At 39.5% G+C, this 16,251-nt stretch overlaps 1 protein-coding gene across 3 annotated transcripts in view; it reads right to left on the bottom strand.

Moving 5' to 3' along the window:
* PAPSS1 (3'-phosphoadenosine 5'-phosphosulfate synthase 1) overlaps window positions 1-16,251 on the bottom strand; it is a 181,015-nt gene that overhangs the window by 93,723 nt on the left and 71,041 nt on the right. For all 3 annotated transcript variants that reach the window (XM_080642893.1, XM_080642892.1, XM_080642891.1), the window contains one exon: window positions 7,188-7,302. In XM_080642893.1, the coding sequence (XP_080499019.1) occupies window positions 7,188-7,299 (112 nt within the window). In that variant the 5' untranslated portion in view covers window positions 7,300-7,302. The remainder of the gene's footprint in view (window positions 1-7,187; window positions 7,303-16,251) is intronic.

Here is a 16,251-nt window from a genome sequence, read left to right as displayed (position 1 = left end):
GGAGGTCAATTCCTCCCAGTGAAACCAACAGCAATCAAGTCACAACTACAACAAGACTGCTCACAGGCCAAAAAGGGGTGCACCTAGAGCTCCCAGCTGAGCCACTGGGCCCTATAGAACACCTACTACACAAGGCCACTCTACCAACTCAAGGAGACATAGCAGCTCTCTACCCAATACATAAGAGACAAACACAGGGAAGCAGCCAAAATGTGGAGACAAAGAATCATGTCACAAATGAAAGAAATGGAAGAAAGCAAACTACTGGATATAGAATCCACAACCATGGTTATGAGGTTACTCAAGAATCTTCTAGAAAACCCCCCCAAAAATAGAAAAGGACCAGTCATAAATTAACAATAAACTGACTGAAATAAAGAATAATATACAGGGATTCAAAAGTAGAATAGAGGATTCTGAGAATCAAATCAATGATTTGAAATATGAGGAAGCAAAAACACCCAACCAGAAGAGCAAAAAGAAAAAAGAATCCAAAAATATGAAGATAGTGAAAGGAGTCGCTGGGACAACTTTAAGCATACCAACATTCACATTATGGGTGTGCCAGGAGAAAAAGAGAGAGAGCAAGATATCGAAAATCTATTTGAAGAAATAATGACAGAAAACTTCCCCTACCTGGTGAAAGAAATAGACTTACAAGTCCAGGAAGCACAGAGAGTGCCAAACAAGAGGAACCCAAAGAGGACCATACCAAGACACATCATAATTAAAATGCCAAGGGTTAAAGACAAAGAGAGAATCTTAAAAGCATCAAGAGAAAAGCAGTTAGTCATCTACAATGGAATGCCCATTCGACTGTCCGCTGATTTCTCAACAGAAACTATGCATACCAGAAGGGAGTGCCAAGAAATATTCAAAGTGATGAATAGCAAGGACCTAAAACCAAGATTACTCTACCCAGCAAAGCTATCATTTAGAATTGAAGGTCAGATAAAGAGCTTCACAGACAAGAAAAAGCTAAAGGAGTTCATCACTACCAAACCAGTATTAAATGAAATATTGAAGGTATTCTTTAAAAAGAGGAAGAAGAAGAAAAAGAAAAAGATAAAAAATATGAACAAAATGGCAGCAAATACATACCTATCAACATTTGAATCTAAAAATCAAAATAAACGAATAAGAAATCTAATGAACAAAATAAACTGGTGAATAAAATAGAATCAGAGGCATGAAAATGGAACAGACTGATGATTCTCAGAGGGAAGGGGCGTGGGGGAGGTGGGAAGAGATTAAACAAAGATCATATATGCATAATCTATGGACACAGACAATAGGGTGGTGAAGGCGTGGGGTGGGGCAGGAACCAGGTGGAGGAGGGTAATGGGGGGGGAAAAGAGGGACATCTGTAATAATCTCAACAATAAAGATTAAAAAATAATAATTAATTAATTAAAATAAAAACTCATATGAGTATAGCAGTTATATTTTCCAAAGATGGCCACAACAGCTATTTCCCATCCTGAAACGTTGTCTACAATGTGACATTGCCACTATCACATCACTGCCCTTAAATCTAGGCTGGCCATAGGACTCACTTGTGGCCAAAAGAATGTAGTGAAACAATGAGATACCATCTCACACGTGTCAGAATGTTTATTTAAACTGAATGAACTTTAAACTAAACAAACAAAACAGATTCATAGGTACGGAGAACTGATAGTTGCCAGAGAGTTGGGTGGTAGAGGTGTGGGAAAAAAGGTGAAGGGGATTAGGAGGTACAAACTTATAATTCTAACACAAATAAGTCAAGGAGATACAAAGTACAACACAGAAAACACAATAAATAATATCATAATAATTTTATACAGTCATCTCACAGTTACTAGACTTCTCGTGGTGATCACTTCATAAGGTATATAAATGTCAAATCGATGTTGTATACCTGCAATTAATATAATATTGTATGTCAACTAAAATTAAGAAGAGCTTTACATCCCAGAATTTTAAAAAAAAGAATGTACTGAAAATGACAGTGTGTGACTTCCAAGGCTGGACTAGAAAAGGCTATGCAGCTTCTCTTTGGACACTTAATTTGAGAAAAGCCAGCTATTCAGTACCCTGAGATCACAAGCAGGTGTTCCAGGTGATTGCCTCTGCCAGCTAAAATCCCAGCTGACAAGCATCGTCAGCTGAATCATCACACACACCCAGCCCAGTTGAGCCCTAAGAAGACTGCAGCCCACACCAGCGTGACCTCAACCAAGCAAGACCTACCTGCTCTGCTGAGCCCTTCTGAATTCCTTACCCACAAAATGGTGAGCAAATTAAAATTGTTTTTTACACCACTGGGTTTTGAATATATTGTTAGACAGCAATAATACTGAAACAAAGAGATGAACGGGTTATTTACAGTTTTTGTTGTTTTTCACTACCAGTTAAGTGACATGTTTCAAAAACAAAAAAACTGAAACCTGAAAATCTAAACTTGTTATACCATAAAGACAACCTAAATTACAATGAAAGTCTATCCACACATGTATGTATATATTTAATTTGAAACAAAATAAGAATTGACACTGCTGAATATTGAATTACTGACACAGAAGATTTCATTGAGATGATTACAGTGAACATGGAAAAAAATGATGTGAAGATATTAAAGCAGTTACAGAAGAACAATAAAACAAGATAGACAACCCAACTCTAAGGTATGGTATACCTGAAGAAGAGAAACCAGCTGTACTGGGTTGAATAGTGTCCTCCCAAAATTCATGTCTACATGGAACCTCAGAATGTGACCCTAATTGGAAATAGAGTATTTGTGGATGTAATTAGTTAAATTAAAATGAAATTGTACAGGATTAGGGTGGACCCTAAATCTAATATTTGGTGCCCTTATATGACAGGTACATGAAGACATAGAGAAAAGAAGGTGTTGTGAAGACAGGCAATCTCTCTCTCTCTCTCTCTCTCTCTCTCTCTCTCTCTCCTACCCCCTCACTCCCCCCGCCTCATTACCCCAGGCGAGTTTTCTTTGCTTTCTTTCTTCTAAGTTCCAAGGGCCTTCTTTTGCCTCTGTAACTTGTTTCCCAAGCCCACGCAGCCCAGCTGGCTCACCTCTTACATGGCTCACTTCTTCTCCTCTGTAACTTTCTAAATAAATTTTTGCTTATAAAAGTAAATAAATAAAATAATACATCTACTAGCCAAAGAACTCCAAGGGTTGCCAGCAACCTCCATAAGCAAGGAGAGAAGCATGGAACAGAGCATACAGAAGGAACCAACCCTGTCAACACCTTGACCTCAGACTCTTAGCCTCCAGAACTACAAGAGGATAAATTTCTGTTGTTAGAAGCCACCCACTTCGTAGTGATTTGCTTCAGTAGTCCTGGGATACTATTAAACCAACCAATGTAAAAATACAAAAAAAAGAAAATATATCTGAAATAAAATCTGAGGAAAAGCAAACCATGCTCCAGGAGAATGGCAAACAAACCACCTAATACCTTGACAGATCCCAGTTAAGCTACTGAATTGCAAGAAAAGAAAGGAATCTGGGCCTCCATTTCCAACATAAAAAAAAAAGAAAAAGAAAAAGAAAAAAAATCAATGAAGGCTATAGAAGATTTAACAGCATAACTACCAAGCCTGATTTGATGAACATATTGACACATCAGAAAACTGTATGTTCTTTTCAAATATACATTTATGAAAACTTAATACATATAGTGTTGTATTGTAAATCAGCAAGTGGAACATAGGACACCTTAATGAGCCAATTAGTTAGGAGTCTTTATTACTCTCGGGTTCAGAATATCTCTGTCAAATTCTGAGCAAAAACATGGAGGGAGCTTTCCCTATTTGTATGCTTCCAGTTCTTTGTCTCCCAAATATGGGGGTTCCAGAACTTCTGCAGACTTTACAAAGAGCTTTGTGTAAGTTATTTTTTGCAGACAGCTTATAACCTTGAGTATAGTACAGGGGTGGGCAAACTTTTTGACTCGAGGGCCACAATGGGTTCTTAAACTGGACCGGAGGGCCAGAACAAAAGCATGGATGGAGTGTTTGTGTGAACTAATATAAATTCAAAGTAAAGGAGCGGAGGGGAGAGCAAGAGAACCGGATAGAACAGCCGGATCCGGCCCGCGGCCCGTAGTTTGCCCACGGCTGGTATAGTACATAACTAATAGGGAGTAGTATCAGCCCCTTACATCAGATGGCTAGCCTGCAAGGTCAGACAGCTAACTTTATCTTCTCTATTATTCATTTAAGCTAAAAAGTTATGTTAATTTACAGAATAAGGGACTGTCTAAAAAATAACAGAGCTGACTAACAGAACAAGGGACCATTTAAAAACAGCAGAGGATTTTAAACAGTAATTTTACAAAATAGAGATTATTATGCTTCAATAGGACCATAAAGCAAGTACCAAAAAATCTGATAGCCCAGCTGATGTGGCTCTATGGGGGAGTGTCGACCCAAGAATCAAGAGATTAAGGTTCCATTCGCTGTCAGGGCACATGCCCAGGTTGTGGCTCGATCCCTAGAAGGGGCTCATGCAGGAGGCAGACAATCAATGATGTTTCTCTCTCACTGATGTTTCTATCTCTCTATCCCTCTCCCTTCCTCTCTCTCTAAAAATCAATAAAAACATATTTTTAAAGATCTGATCAACAGTATTTATAAGCATCATTAGTGGTAAAATAAGTGGAACATACCATGTTCAAAAAAAGGAGTACCCACCCAGCCAGCATGCTCAGTGGTTGAGCATGAACCTATGAATCAGGAGGTCACAGTTCAATTTCCTGTCTGGGCACTTTCTCATTTTTGATGTTTCTATCACTATCTCCCTCTCCCTTCCTCTCTAAAATCAATAAAAATATATATTTTTTTTTTAAAAAAAAGGAGTACCCAATATCCAAAATTCTAAAGATCAATTTTCCACCAAATTGAGCTTCACATATAATGTAATCCCAAACTAAATCCCAAAAGGGTTTAGGGGAAATTGGGTAAACTGATTAAAAATTTTATACAATAATGCAGAGACAAAAAAAAAAAAAAAAAGGTCTTCTTATTCCTAATTAATAAGGTAAGCCCTGGCTGGGTAGCTCAGTTGATCAGAGCATCATCCCGATACCCCAAGATTGCAGGTTCAATCCCCGGTCAGGGTACATACAAGAAGCAACCAATGAATACATAAATAAGTGGAACAACAAATTGATCTTTCTCTTTCTCTCTCTCTCTCCCCCTCATTCCCTCCCCCCGCTCCCTTTTGTTCTCACTCTTTCTCCCCCTTCCGCCCTCTCTCTAAAAAATCAATCAATAAATTTTTTAAAAGAATAAGATAAGAGGACTTATCCCACTAGATTTCAAGATTTATAAAAATATAAATAAGACAGTGTGGTAATAATAGAAGAATCAACAACTATACCAATGGAACAGATCAGAGAGCCCAGAAATAAGTTCACACATAAGTAGAAACTGATGATGGCTGGCACTACAGATCAGATACCCTCATCAATATATGCATATGCTCTTGGGACAACTGATTATCCCTGTGGAAAAAAATGGATCCCTCCCTCACACTACACACAAAAATCCACTGATCAAGGGCCTAAGTGAAAAAGAAAAAACTTGTAAAAGAAAATACAGGAAAAGACATAATTCTTCAGGCATCCAGATGAAAAAGGAAAGCTCCTAAAAATAAGGGGTGGGTAGGGAGGATCATATTTGTCTCACACAACTTTTAATATCAGAAGACAATGGAGTAATGCTTTCAGAATTCTGGACAGAGTATGAACCATATATATATATTGTGCCCCAGCTGGTTTGGCTCAGTGAATAGACCAAAGGGTCACTGGTTTGATTCCAGTCAAGAACCCATACCTTGGTTGCAGGCTCCTCCCTGGCCTAGACTCTGGTCAGGGCACATGAAAGAGGCAAACCAATCGATGTGTTTCTCTCACATCGATGTTTTTCTCTGTCTTTCCCTCTCTTTTCCACTCTCTCTAAAAGATCAATGAAAAAATATCCTCAGGTGAGAATTAACAAAAAAAAAAAAATACACAAATATATATCTTGCAAGACAAGCTGTCATAATAGACAGACATCCTCGAAAATTAAAATTCAGGGAACCCAGAACCTAGCAGAAAACCATCTTACCAAAATTACTTAACAATGAAATATAGAAAATTGAAACCTGACTCAAAGAAAGAGTTCATGAGTGAGTATGTCATGATAAAAGAGCTGATGGTGAGATAAGCACTGAATTAATTTACTTACTGAATTAAAATACAAACAATTACAGAAATTTAAGATTTGAGAACAGTATGTTAAGTGTTCAAACATGGGCTGTGAAAAAGTAGCAATTTAACAACAACCCAGTCTTAAGAATGAGGAGATGGGAAGATGTGCAAGTGTTGAATTCTTCCAGACAAAAACAAACAGAATTGTCTAACACTGAAATCAAAATGGAAACGTTGTTTTTAACACTTAGCAAAAATGTTCAGGGTTGGTAGTATCTAATGTTGACAAAGTCACTGGAAAATGGACCCTCTTCTCACACTGTTAGTGGGAGAGTAAATAAGTATAAAATCTAAGTAGGCAATTTGGTGAGATGTATATAAATTTTGAATACACATTTATTAAATACACAATTCCTAATCTATCTCCAAAATCTGCATGTATTTGCCTTCTCCCCAGCCTGCTATGGCTAAGCCCAAAGACTCTGGGAAAAACAACACAAGAACCAATCAGAGACAGAAGCTGAATGACAGGAATAAGTTATCTCTATCACTCATTCTTTCTCTTCATATGGTTTACATTATTAGCTTCTTTTTTTTTTTTTTTGATGAATTGTCTTACATTTAATCAATCAATATTACAAAGTGTTCATGCTACATACCACCTCATAACATCCAGGAGTGTAGGTGCCTATAAAAGGGGGGATTATTGGCTTCTTGAAGGCAGAAGCCAGATCTTATTTTCATGCAAAAGTCTATAGAATGTAATGTAATTATCAATGACAAGGTAGTTTTAAGATGCATCTATTTATCTTAACAGGAAAAAAAATTACCCAAAGGAAATAGGTTATTAAGCAACTTTGTCAGTTACATGTTATCACACTCCAGATAGAAGAACTGAGCTCAAAATTTAAATATGCTTACTCCTAGCTCAAGGTTGTTTATAACACTGCTTTTGAAATAAGCTGGTTTATTTGACTATACCTGTTAGCCAAACTGTGCAACCACGAAAGCCACCTCTGGTCCCCACCACTTGGCCTCTCTTATTCCTGCTGACATGATGAGCTTGATAGGTGACATTAGTTGCTCTCTGCATCCCCTGGAAAAAAGGGAAAAAAAGAAAGAATTCTTGTTCACTTGAATCTTTTAAAAGATAAACATATGGACTCTATAAAGTAATGTCTTTCCATCCAGCTCTTCAACTTCCAGAGATAGTCTTTTCTAAAATCACCTGAGAGGTGCCTAAGGTTCAAGATCTCTTTCCACAGCTCCCCTTTCCCAGTACCCTGCAGTATACAGGAGGAGAAGGCATCTCTGCCCATCTGAGTCTTGCTATAACTCATTGCCCGCACACACAGTTGGACAATTCTTTTAATAGGCACACCACAAAACCACACCCACCCATCCCCACTGATCACCTCATTAATAGATGTATTTACAATATCCTATATAATAAAAGGGTTCTATGCAAATAGACTGAACGGCAGAACAACCAAACAACCAATCAAAGTGTAATATGCTAATGATATGCTAAGGTTGCTCAACTGCTCGCTATGACGTGCACTGATCACCAGGGAGCAGATGCTCCGACTGAGGGAGATGGGCCGGACACGCCCTGGAGTCCTCCCGCTGTCCCTCCCCAGCCCAATTGTGCACCGGTAGGGTCCTTCAGCCTGGCCTGCACCCTCTCACAATCCGGGACCCCTTGGGGATGTCAGAGAGCTGGTTTCAGCCTGATCCTACAGGCCACTCCCCTTGGGAGGGCCACAAGACGCAGGGCTCATGGCTGGAGGCCACAGCCTCTCCTGATCAGGACTGATTGGGCGCAAGCCCAAGGCAGGCACAGTGGGACCAGGATGAGCGGGAGCAGCAGGTAGGAGCTGCAGACGGCGTTGACGGGGTTTTGGCCCAATCCCTGCAGGCCACCCAGAGGGACCCCACCTGTGCACGAATTTGTGCACTGGGCCTCTGGTATATTTATATGTTCAATAATCAATTATAAAAATTGTAATATGGGAAGAAAAAAAATGGCGGCGGAATAGACAGACGTGTCCCGAGCCTTGTCCTGGAGCAGATAGAAAGAATAGCTGAGGGTCGCACAGGGCGTGTCTGTTGGTGAGTTAAGGGACAGCTATACTCCAGGAGAAGGTGGGGGACTGCTGGACGGGGCTCCCCTGACCAGGCAGCCCCCACTGCTGCTGGGTTCCCTCCCGGAGCCACCAGCTCGGATGCGGAAATCGCGCCATCTTGAAGGGGAAAGTGGATGTTATCAGAAGCCTGAAAATCTACAACTGTGGCACCCACCGAACAGCTGCGAACCCCAGAGCACCGGTCCCCAAGTGGCGCAAGCACGCGGATTCAGAGGAGCTCTACACTCCACCATGGAAAGTTCAGATTTCGCCTGGGATAAGGAGAGAGAGAACTACATAACCAGACACCTGGAGAAGAAAGACCATGGGGAGACAAAGAAACAGCCTGCATATGAAAGAAAAGCAGGCATCACCAGAAAAGGAAGTAAATGAAATGGAGGCAAGCAACCTGCCAGAGAAAGAATTCAGAGAAATGGTCATAAGGTGGCTGGAAAGAATGGAAGACAAATTCGATAATATGAGTAAGAACCAAAAGGAAATGAAGAAGAACCAAGAAGAAATGAAAAATGACATCGTTGCTGTAAAGAACTCAATAGAAAGCATCAAGAGTAGACTAGAAGAAGCAGAAGACCGCATCAGTGAGCTAGAAGACAAGGTAGGAAAAAATACCCAAGTAGAGCAGCTTCTAGAAAAAAAAAATTAAAATTATAATATGGGTCTGCCAACCCATTTCTTTCCAATATGTTGATGAAGCAAACATAACTTTCTAGCTCTGCTCTTCCAATATCTTAAACAAAATACAGGATTTCAAACACAGACATCTGCATCTCTTGGAAGCAGAGGCACCTCCTCCTGTTTTAGCTCCCAGGCAGGCTGCCTCAGGAGGAGAAGACAGGAAATGGAGGAAGTAACAAGGATGGTGCCTACAAGTTAGCTTCCTACACTTGCACAACAGATTTGACTGGGTCATTTTGTTTGGGGATATTTTTCCAAGTTACTTTGCTTTGGGGCAAAAAGAAACATGTGTCTGGATGAATTTTAATTCATTTTAGCCCTATACCATGTCTTCTGCTTTCCTTAGTAAACTGAATAGAATGTATAAAAAATATCTGACAAGCAATAATCTACTGAAGATATGGCTGAGAGAAAAATACAGATAAGCAGAGATCTTTTGCTTTAATCACTAGAAAAGAATGCTCCTACATTTAAAAAAAAAATTCAGGCAGCAAATATGGCAGTCTGGGTATGAGGAGGCTTACTGTTTACGTATGTTTGATACTTTTCAATTAAAAAAATAAACTTTAAAAAAAGGATGTACCACATTCTCCTCCCTACTGGTTTTTTAGAATGAATCAAAAAGCACTTTTGAAAACTACTAAAATTGCAAGGTGCTGGTAATATGCCTGAACTTCATAAAGCACCTAAAGGCTACTTCCATATGCAGTCTTCTTTGCTCCCCTCCCCCTTTCCTTTCCTTCTCCACCCAATCTAAATAAATCCTTCCTATAATTCTAACAGGAAAATATAACATGAGTGACTCACTAAGGACCAAGAGTGAGTTAAGTTAGTATTTCCTTCTGACTCTACATTCATAGTCTTTGTCTTCAATGGCTTAGTTACATGTTATAGACCCTGTAAAATTTACTACCATATCATTATTTGTTATTTATAGACCCTTTAATACTTTTAGGTCTCTTTTTGTGCATATATATTTTGATTTGCTTGGGCAGACAGATCAGGAACTCTGAGTGACATACGGTCCTTTGTTTTTTTCACAATGCCCATCTTCTCTTCTTGATACAAGGCATTTATTTTACAGCATGATTTGTTTTCTCTGCATAACATGCAAATGAAATAATGACTAACATTCAGAAATCTTAAATCTAGCAGAACTGGGCAATTCATTTCAAAAGAATTCACGACTAAATGACTATCAGTCCTGTTGCTAGGCTAGACAGTCACATGGCCTCTGATATTCCACTGTACCTTTGCTACACATTCTACAAACTGCTGTCCTCATCACACACACAAGTGGCCCTGTGCTCCTTTCTGACCCACCTTAATTTCCACGTGAGCTGTTTTGTTATTTTAGCCACTCCCTATGGAGCAAATTAAGTTTTCCCACCATGGCATTTAGAGAATTTCATGCTTTGTGACTTTATTATGATTTTATAAAGAACTCCACATTTTTAAGTGAAATTTGTAAAGGCACAGAGCATATACCAAATATCAAGAATAATTCAGGACTTGCACTTCTCTCACCCATCCCACAATCTACCTTAAACTGACTGCTAAACAATGTCTCTCCCTAAAGAGAATTCCTGCAATGGTAACAGGCACATTCCTTTTAAGTGCCAAGACATAATTTAGATAACACTGAAGAGACAGTAATATACAATAAGAAGAAACCCTTAGTTCACAGAGTTATTGATGACTGAAATCTTTAGTTCAGTTACTGATAACTGAAATTAGTTTTTGAACGATACCAAGCCAAACAGCACAAGTGAAGATCATACAATCCTGAAGGTTGAGAAAACTTGGGAAGGCTACACTTAAGCCTTGTGAATACATGCATGAGTAGCAACATGGATTGCATGGCAGGAAGCGGATCTTGGGCCCTACCCCAAACCTCCTGAGTGAGAACCAAATGACCAGCATGCTTATCTGATCACCATCAACTGTCATGCATGCTCTGCATATATATTTTGTCTCCACAACTATTTTGTTTTAAAGATTTAAAATATTTAAGTATTTACTTAACAGATTTTTTTTTATATCAATACCTTCAACGGAAGGGCCCCTGGACAACCTCCAGGTGGGGAGCCCAGCCCTAAAAGATTCCTAGAAGTCAGAAATGAGTCTGGAACTACCAGTTCATTCATTCAGTATTGTTGCTTGATCCCTTCTAGATCCTGGGGATAAAAGAGAACATACACTTCAGGGAAGGACACCGACTACAAACAGATAGAGAAATCATGACACAGTGACAGACCCTTGCCTCAGCCATGATGACAGCAGGACAGTCCCCACACACATGAAGGGAGTTCAGAGGCTGGCAGTCAAAAGCTCACCAACTTCTACCGGAAAGGTTGAAATTAACTGTTACAACCATGAGTGCACAGAAAAACTTCTCCACAATTGCTCACAGCAGCATTATTTGTAATAGCCAAAGGTAGAGATAACTCAAACAAACAAAAGGAGGTATATCCACATAATGGACTATTCAACTATATAAAGGGGTGAACTACTGATACATACTACAACGTGAATTAACCTTGAAAACACCATGTTAAGTGAAAGAAAACACACACAAAAGGCTACATACTTTATTATTCCATTTATAGGAGTCTAGAACAAGGAAATCCAAAGACACAAAGTGTATTATTGGATGTCAGGGGCTGGAGGTGAGGGGAGCAGGAAGGTAGGGAATGATTACTAATGGGTATAGGGTTTCTGTTAGGGGTGATGAAAATATTCTCAAATTATATATTGGTGATGGTTGCACAACTCTGTGAATATACAAAGACACACTGAATTGTACACTTAACACAAAAGAGAGATAAAGACAAAGGGAAGGGATGCAAACATCAAAGAAAGTAGAGAGAATAAGAGAAAGCAACCTAATGGCTGCATTCTTCTGAAGTTAGAAAATGAACTTCTATAAAATAATGTCTAATATTTCACTAGTTTTACTCACTTAAAACTTATTTGGTAAAGAACTGTCCTTAGGAAAGGATATTTCACTAAAATGTTACCTTTTAGGTAAGTAACAAAAAGAAGAATTATACTCTTCATTTGAACTAATTACTTAGTAATGTGTTTTTAAAACAATTCAGGGTTGTAGTTTTATTGTTGGTATGCTATGGGCAATTGATCCATCTCAGAGCAAGAGATGGTAACGTCCAAGTGGGAGAATTCTAGTATCAACTGGATTTTATTTTAAATTACTACTTTTGCATTTAAGTTTTACATAACATTTTCCCCTTTTGCTAAGTCAAAGCCAAGAGTAAAGCAGACTTTCTCAACTTCATAAATAATAACTTCCTGGCCCAGATAATCTACTGTTGGAGCTATCATGTGCATGTAGGGATGTTTAGCAGCATCCCTAGCCTCTACTCGCCAGATGCATGGGGGCACACACACACACGGGCACGCACACACACACACACACACACACACACACACTCACACACACAAAGTGTAACAACCAAATATGTCTCCAGATATTGCAAAATGTCCCCGAGGGGTGACAAAATTTAATCTGGTTGAGAACCACTAGTAAAGACCTAATTCTCAAAATTCTATATGACAAAGCCAGGCTGGGGAAGTTTATTTCACATTTCAAATTTAGAGAAGCAACTGTGCCAAGGGGGGGGCTAACAGTGCCGGGTACCCTGCGAGGAGCCAGAGCTCAGAATTGCCTAAAATCCTGATAGTAGCCACTACCTCTTGAAATGTCCTTGCTCTGGTAAGAAAGTAAAGATAAGACCATGAATACAAGTATACATAGGTAAGTAGAAAAAACGTTGGCATCCATCCCAAAGTGACTATCTAGACCTGCCCTGTTGTTCTGAGATGATGAAAATGGCCTACACTGCATGTCCAATACAGTGGTCAGTAGCTACATGAGGCAACGCAGCACTTGAAATACATGAGGCAACGCTGCACTTGAAATGTGGCTAGAGAAACTAAGAAACAGAATTTTTTATTTTATTTACCTTTGGCTAAATTTAACTTGCCACAGGTGGCTAGTGGCTACCAGATTGTACGATACAGAGCCAGACCATGCTAGCATTCTTCTTACTGTTGTTGTCAGTCAGCAGTAAAAAGTACATTCTTGGTGCCCTAGGCAGTTTGGCTCAATGGACAGAGCATCAGCCTATGGACTGAAGGCCAGGTTCGATTCTGGTCATGGGCACATATCTTGGTTAGAGGCTCCCGGCCCTGGTCGGGGGCATGCAAGAAGCAACCAATCGATGTGTCTCTCTCACATCAGTGTTTTTGTCTCTCTCTTTCCCTGCCACTCTCTCTAAAAATCAATAGAAAAAATATCGTCAGAAAAAAGAGAAGAAAAAAAAGAGTACATTCTTGGTAAAAAGTCCAGCTTTTCCCCTTTGGGCAATTATTCCTACAATATCTCCCTGGCTTCTAGGATGGGAAGATCACTATCTGCCCCTGACAAGAGCCAGGCCCATGCTCCAAAGAATGACTATACGGGCCTCTCTGTTGGCCTTCAATATGCTGTGTGTTCCATTTCTGCACTCTTGTCTCATTTTTGTACTACTTCAGTCTCCCTCAAAATCCAGAATGGGCAGCTGGCCTTCTGTGAAAGGCATCTAGCAGTATAAGGGGAAAAATGTTCAGACAAGGTAGAACTAGTAACAAGGAAAAGTATCTCATTCATTTATTTGTTGCTTTTTAATTAACTGTCTCTCAAGTAGAATGTAATACCCATGACAGCAGAACCCCTTTCTGTTGTTTGACCACTGCATCCCCAACGTGTGGAACAAGGCATGTCCCAGGCATGTCCCAAGGCATGTCCCATGCATACCTCAGAGATATCTCGGGTTTGGTTCCAGGCTACCACAATAAAACCAGTAACAGAAATGTTTGGTTTCGCAATGTACATAAAAATTATCTTTACACTACAATGCAATCTATTTAGTGTGCAATAGCATTATGTCTAAAAAAGAACCTGCAAAACTAATTTAGAAATACAATATTGCTAAAAATGGTAACCATCAACTGAGTCTTCAGTGAGTGATAATCTTTTTGCTGAAGGAAGGTCTTACCTCAATGTCGATGAAAACACAGTATCTGTGAAGTGCAATAAAATGAGGTATGCCTGTAATTCATTTAAATCTCATTATAACCCTGTCTGTTTCCCAGGGCTTCCACATCTGGAATAATGTCTAATTTCTCCATCACCCGGTCTTCCTGGAACACCAGTTTTATCATGTAATAGGAACATTAAAGGTGTATGAGTTCTTCAAATTTGTGTCAATCTCAATCCTGGAACATGGTGGGTGTTCCCTAGTGGGGCAAAAAAGACTTACAAGGCCCAGAAAATTAAAAATTCTAGCCTCATCAAAAATCTCCCACAGAATGCCAGGCCAGTGTGGCTCAGGAGTTGAGCATCAATATAGGCTACCAACCTATGAACCAGGAGGTCACGGTTCCATTTCTGGTCAGGGCACATGCCTGGGATCCATAGTATGGGGCATGCAGGAGGCAGCCGATCGATAATTCTTTCTCATCATTGATGTTCCTGTATCTTTCTCTCTCCCTCCCTTCCTCTCTGAAAACAATAAAAATATATTTTTGAAAAAATGTAATAATAAAATAAAAATATATTTTTTAAAAATATCCCACAGAATCAAGTCTTAACCCTCAGAGCAAACATTAACAACTGCATAACCTAGTCCTAGCCAGTTTGGATAAGTGGATAGAGCATCGGCCTGCAGACCAAAGGGTCCCAGGTTCGATTCCGGTCAAGGGCACGTACCTTGGTTGCAGGCTCCTCCCTGGCCTGGGCCCTGTTTGGGATGTATGCAGTAGGCAACCAATCGATGTGTTTCTCTCACATCCATGTTTCTCTCTGTCTTTCCCTCTCTCTTCCACTCTCCCTAAAAATCAATGGAAAAATATCTTCGGGTGAGGATTAACAAAAACAACTGCATAACGTAGTCCCAGCTTATCGAATTTTATCTCCACTCCTCAACAAAAATTCTCCAGAGTAAACTCTTAGTTGTTCTTGGAATAAAAAATATTTCTTATTTCCAGCCCTTATTCACACAGCTCCCCTCTGCCTCAGAAATTTGAGCACATTTCTCTTTTGTAAACCCTCCCCAAAACACCCAGGCTAAATTAATCTCTCCTCCAAATTGCAAAAAAAAAAACAAAAAAAACAAACAAACAAACAAAAAAAAACCATTTGTCTTACACCAGGACTGTGGTCAAAATGACAAACTCATCACCTGGCAAAGTCATTTACAACCCCAATCAGGCCATGAGCAACCAGAGTGCAAACAGCGAGTTCCTCATTTTTCATCTTTTCTATGTCTGGCACAGGTCTCTACAAAAAAATATTCACTTATTTGGCAAATGGAATAGTAAATAAATGAGCAACAGATGGTGTAACTGAAGTTACCTTTAAATACTTTAACCAAGTTCCCTATTTCCCTAACCAGGAAATACTCAAGATAACAGGAGCAGAGCTGACAATTTCATGACACTTCGTTGTACTTTCAAATGCATTATCTTCTTTACTCTTCAAAATAACCCTGTGAAGTACACACTATCATACCCTTCTTTAGTCAGCTGAGGTTTAAAGAAGTAAAGTTATTTTCCTCAAGATAACACACTAGTAAATGGCAAAGCTAGTACCAGAGACCAGGCCAGTAGTCCAGTAAGTAGTGCTCTTTCCAATGTTCTAACTCGCCTTCCCTTAAAACCTAAGGAAAAGATAATAACTAAAAAGAGAAAGGAAACAGGTGAGCATCCTGGGCAACAACAGATATGGAAAATGACTGACTGCAAATGAACATTTGCCTGAAATGATTTGCAAAGGCTGCATTTATACCTCATGATTTTGTCGTACTGTGAAATAAAAATGTCCACCAAAACCTAAAACCAGCGCCTTTTCAAAGAGCCAAATTGGACACCACCTCCCCACCCCACCCAGAAGGGCACTAATGAGTTTGAATTAAGGCTGTTTCTTACCAAAGAATAAGGAAGGAAGCAACCTAAATGAGGACACACCATCCGACCATCAAAGCCAACTGGCTGTCGCTGCTAAACCTTATAAACCATTAGTCTTCTCACACCTTACTGTCTCCAGGAATTGAGTCTTAAAACTCCATGTAATGTTAGCCATTCCAATTTAACACTGAGCCACAAAGAACCTCAGTTCGGTGAATTCTCAACTCATGAATGGATACATTGTTGGACACTCTCTC

This window comes from Plecotus auritus, assembly GCF_963455305.1.
Source record: "Plecotus auritus genome assembly, chromosome: 1".
Lineage (NCBI taxonomy): Eukaryota > Metazoa > Chordata > Mammalia > Chiroptera > Vespertilionidae > Plecotus > Plecotus auritus.
This window is presented reverse-complemented; position numbering and strand designations above follow the sequence as displayed.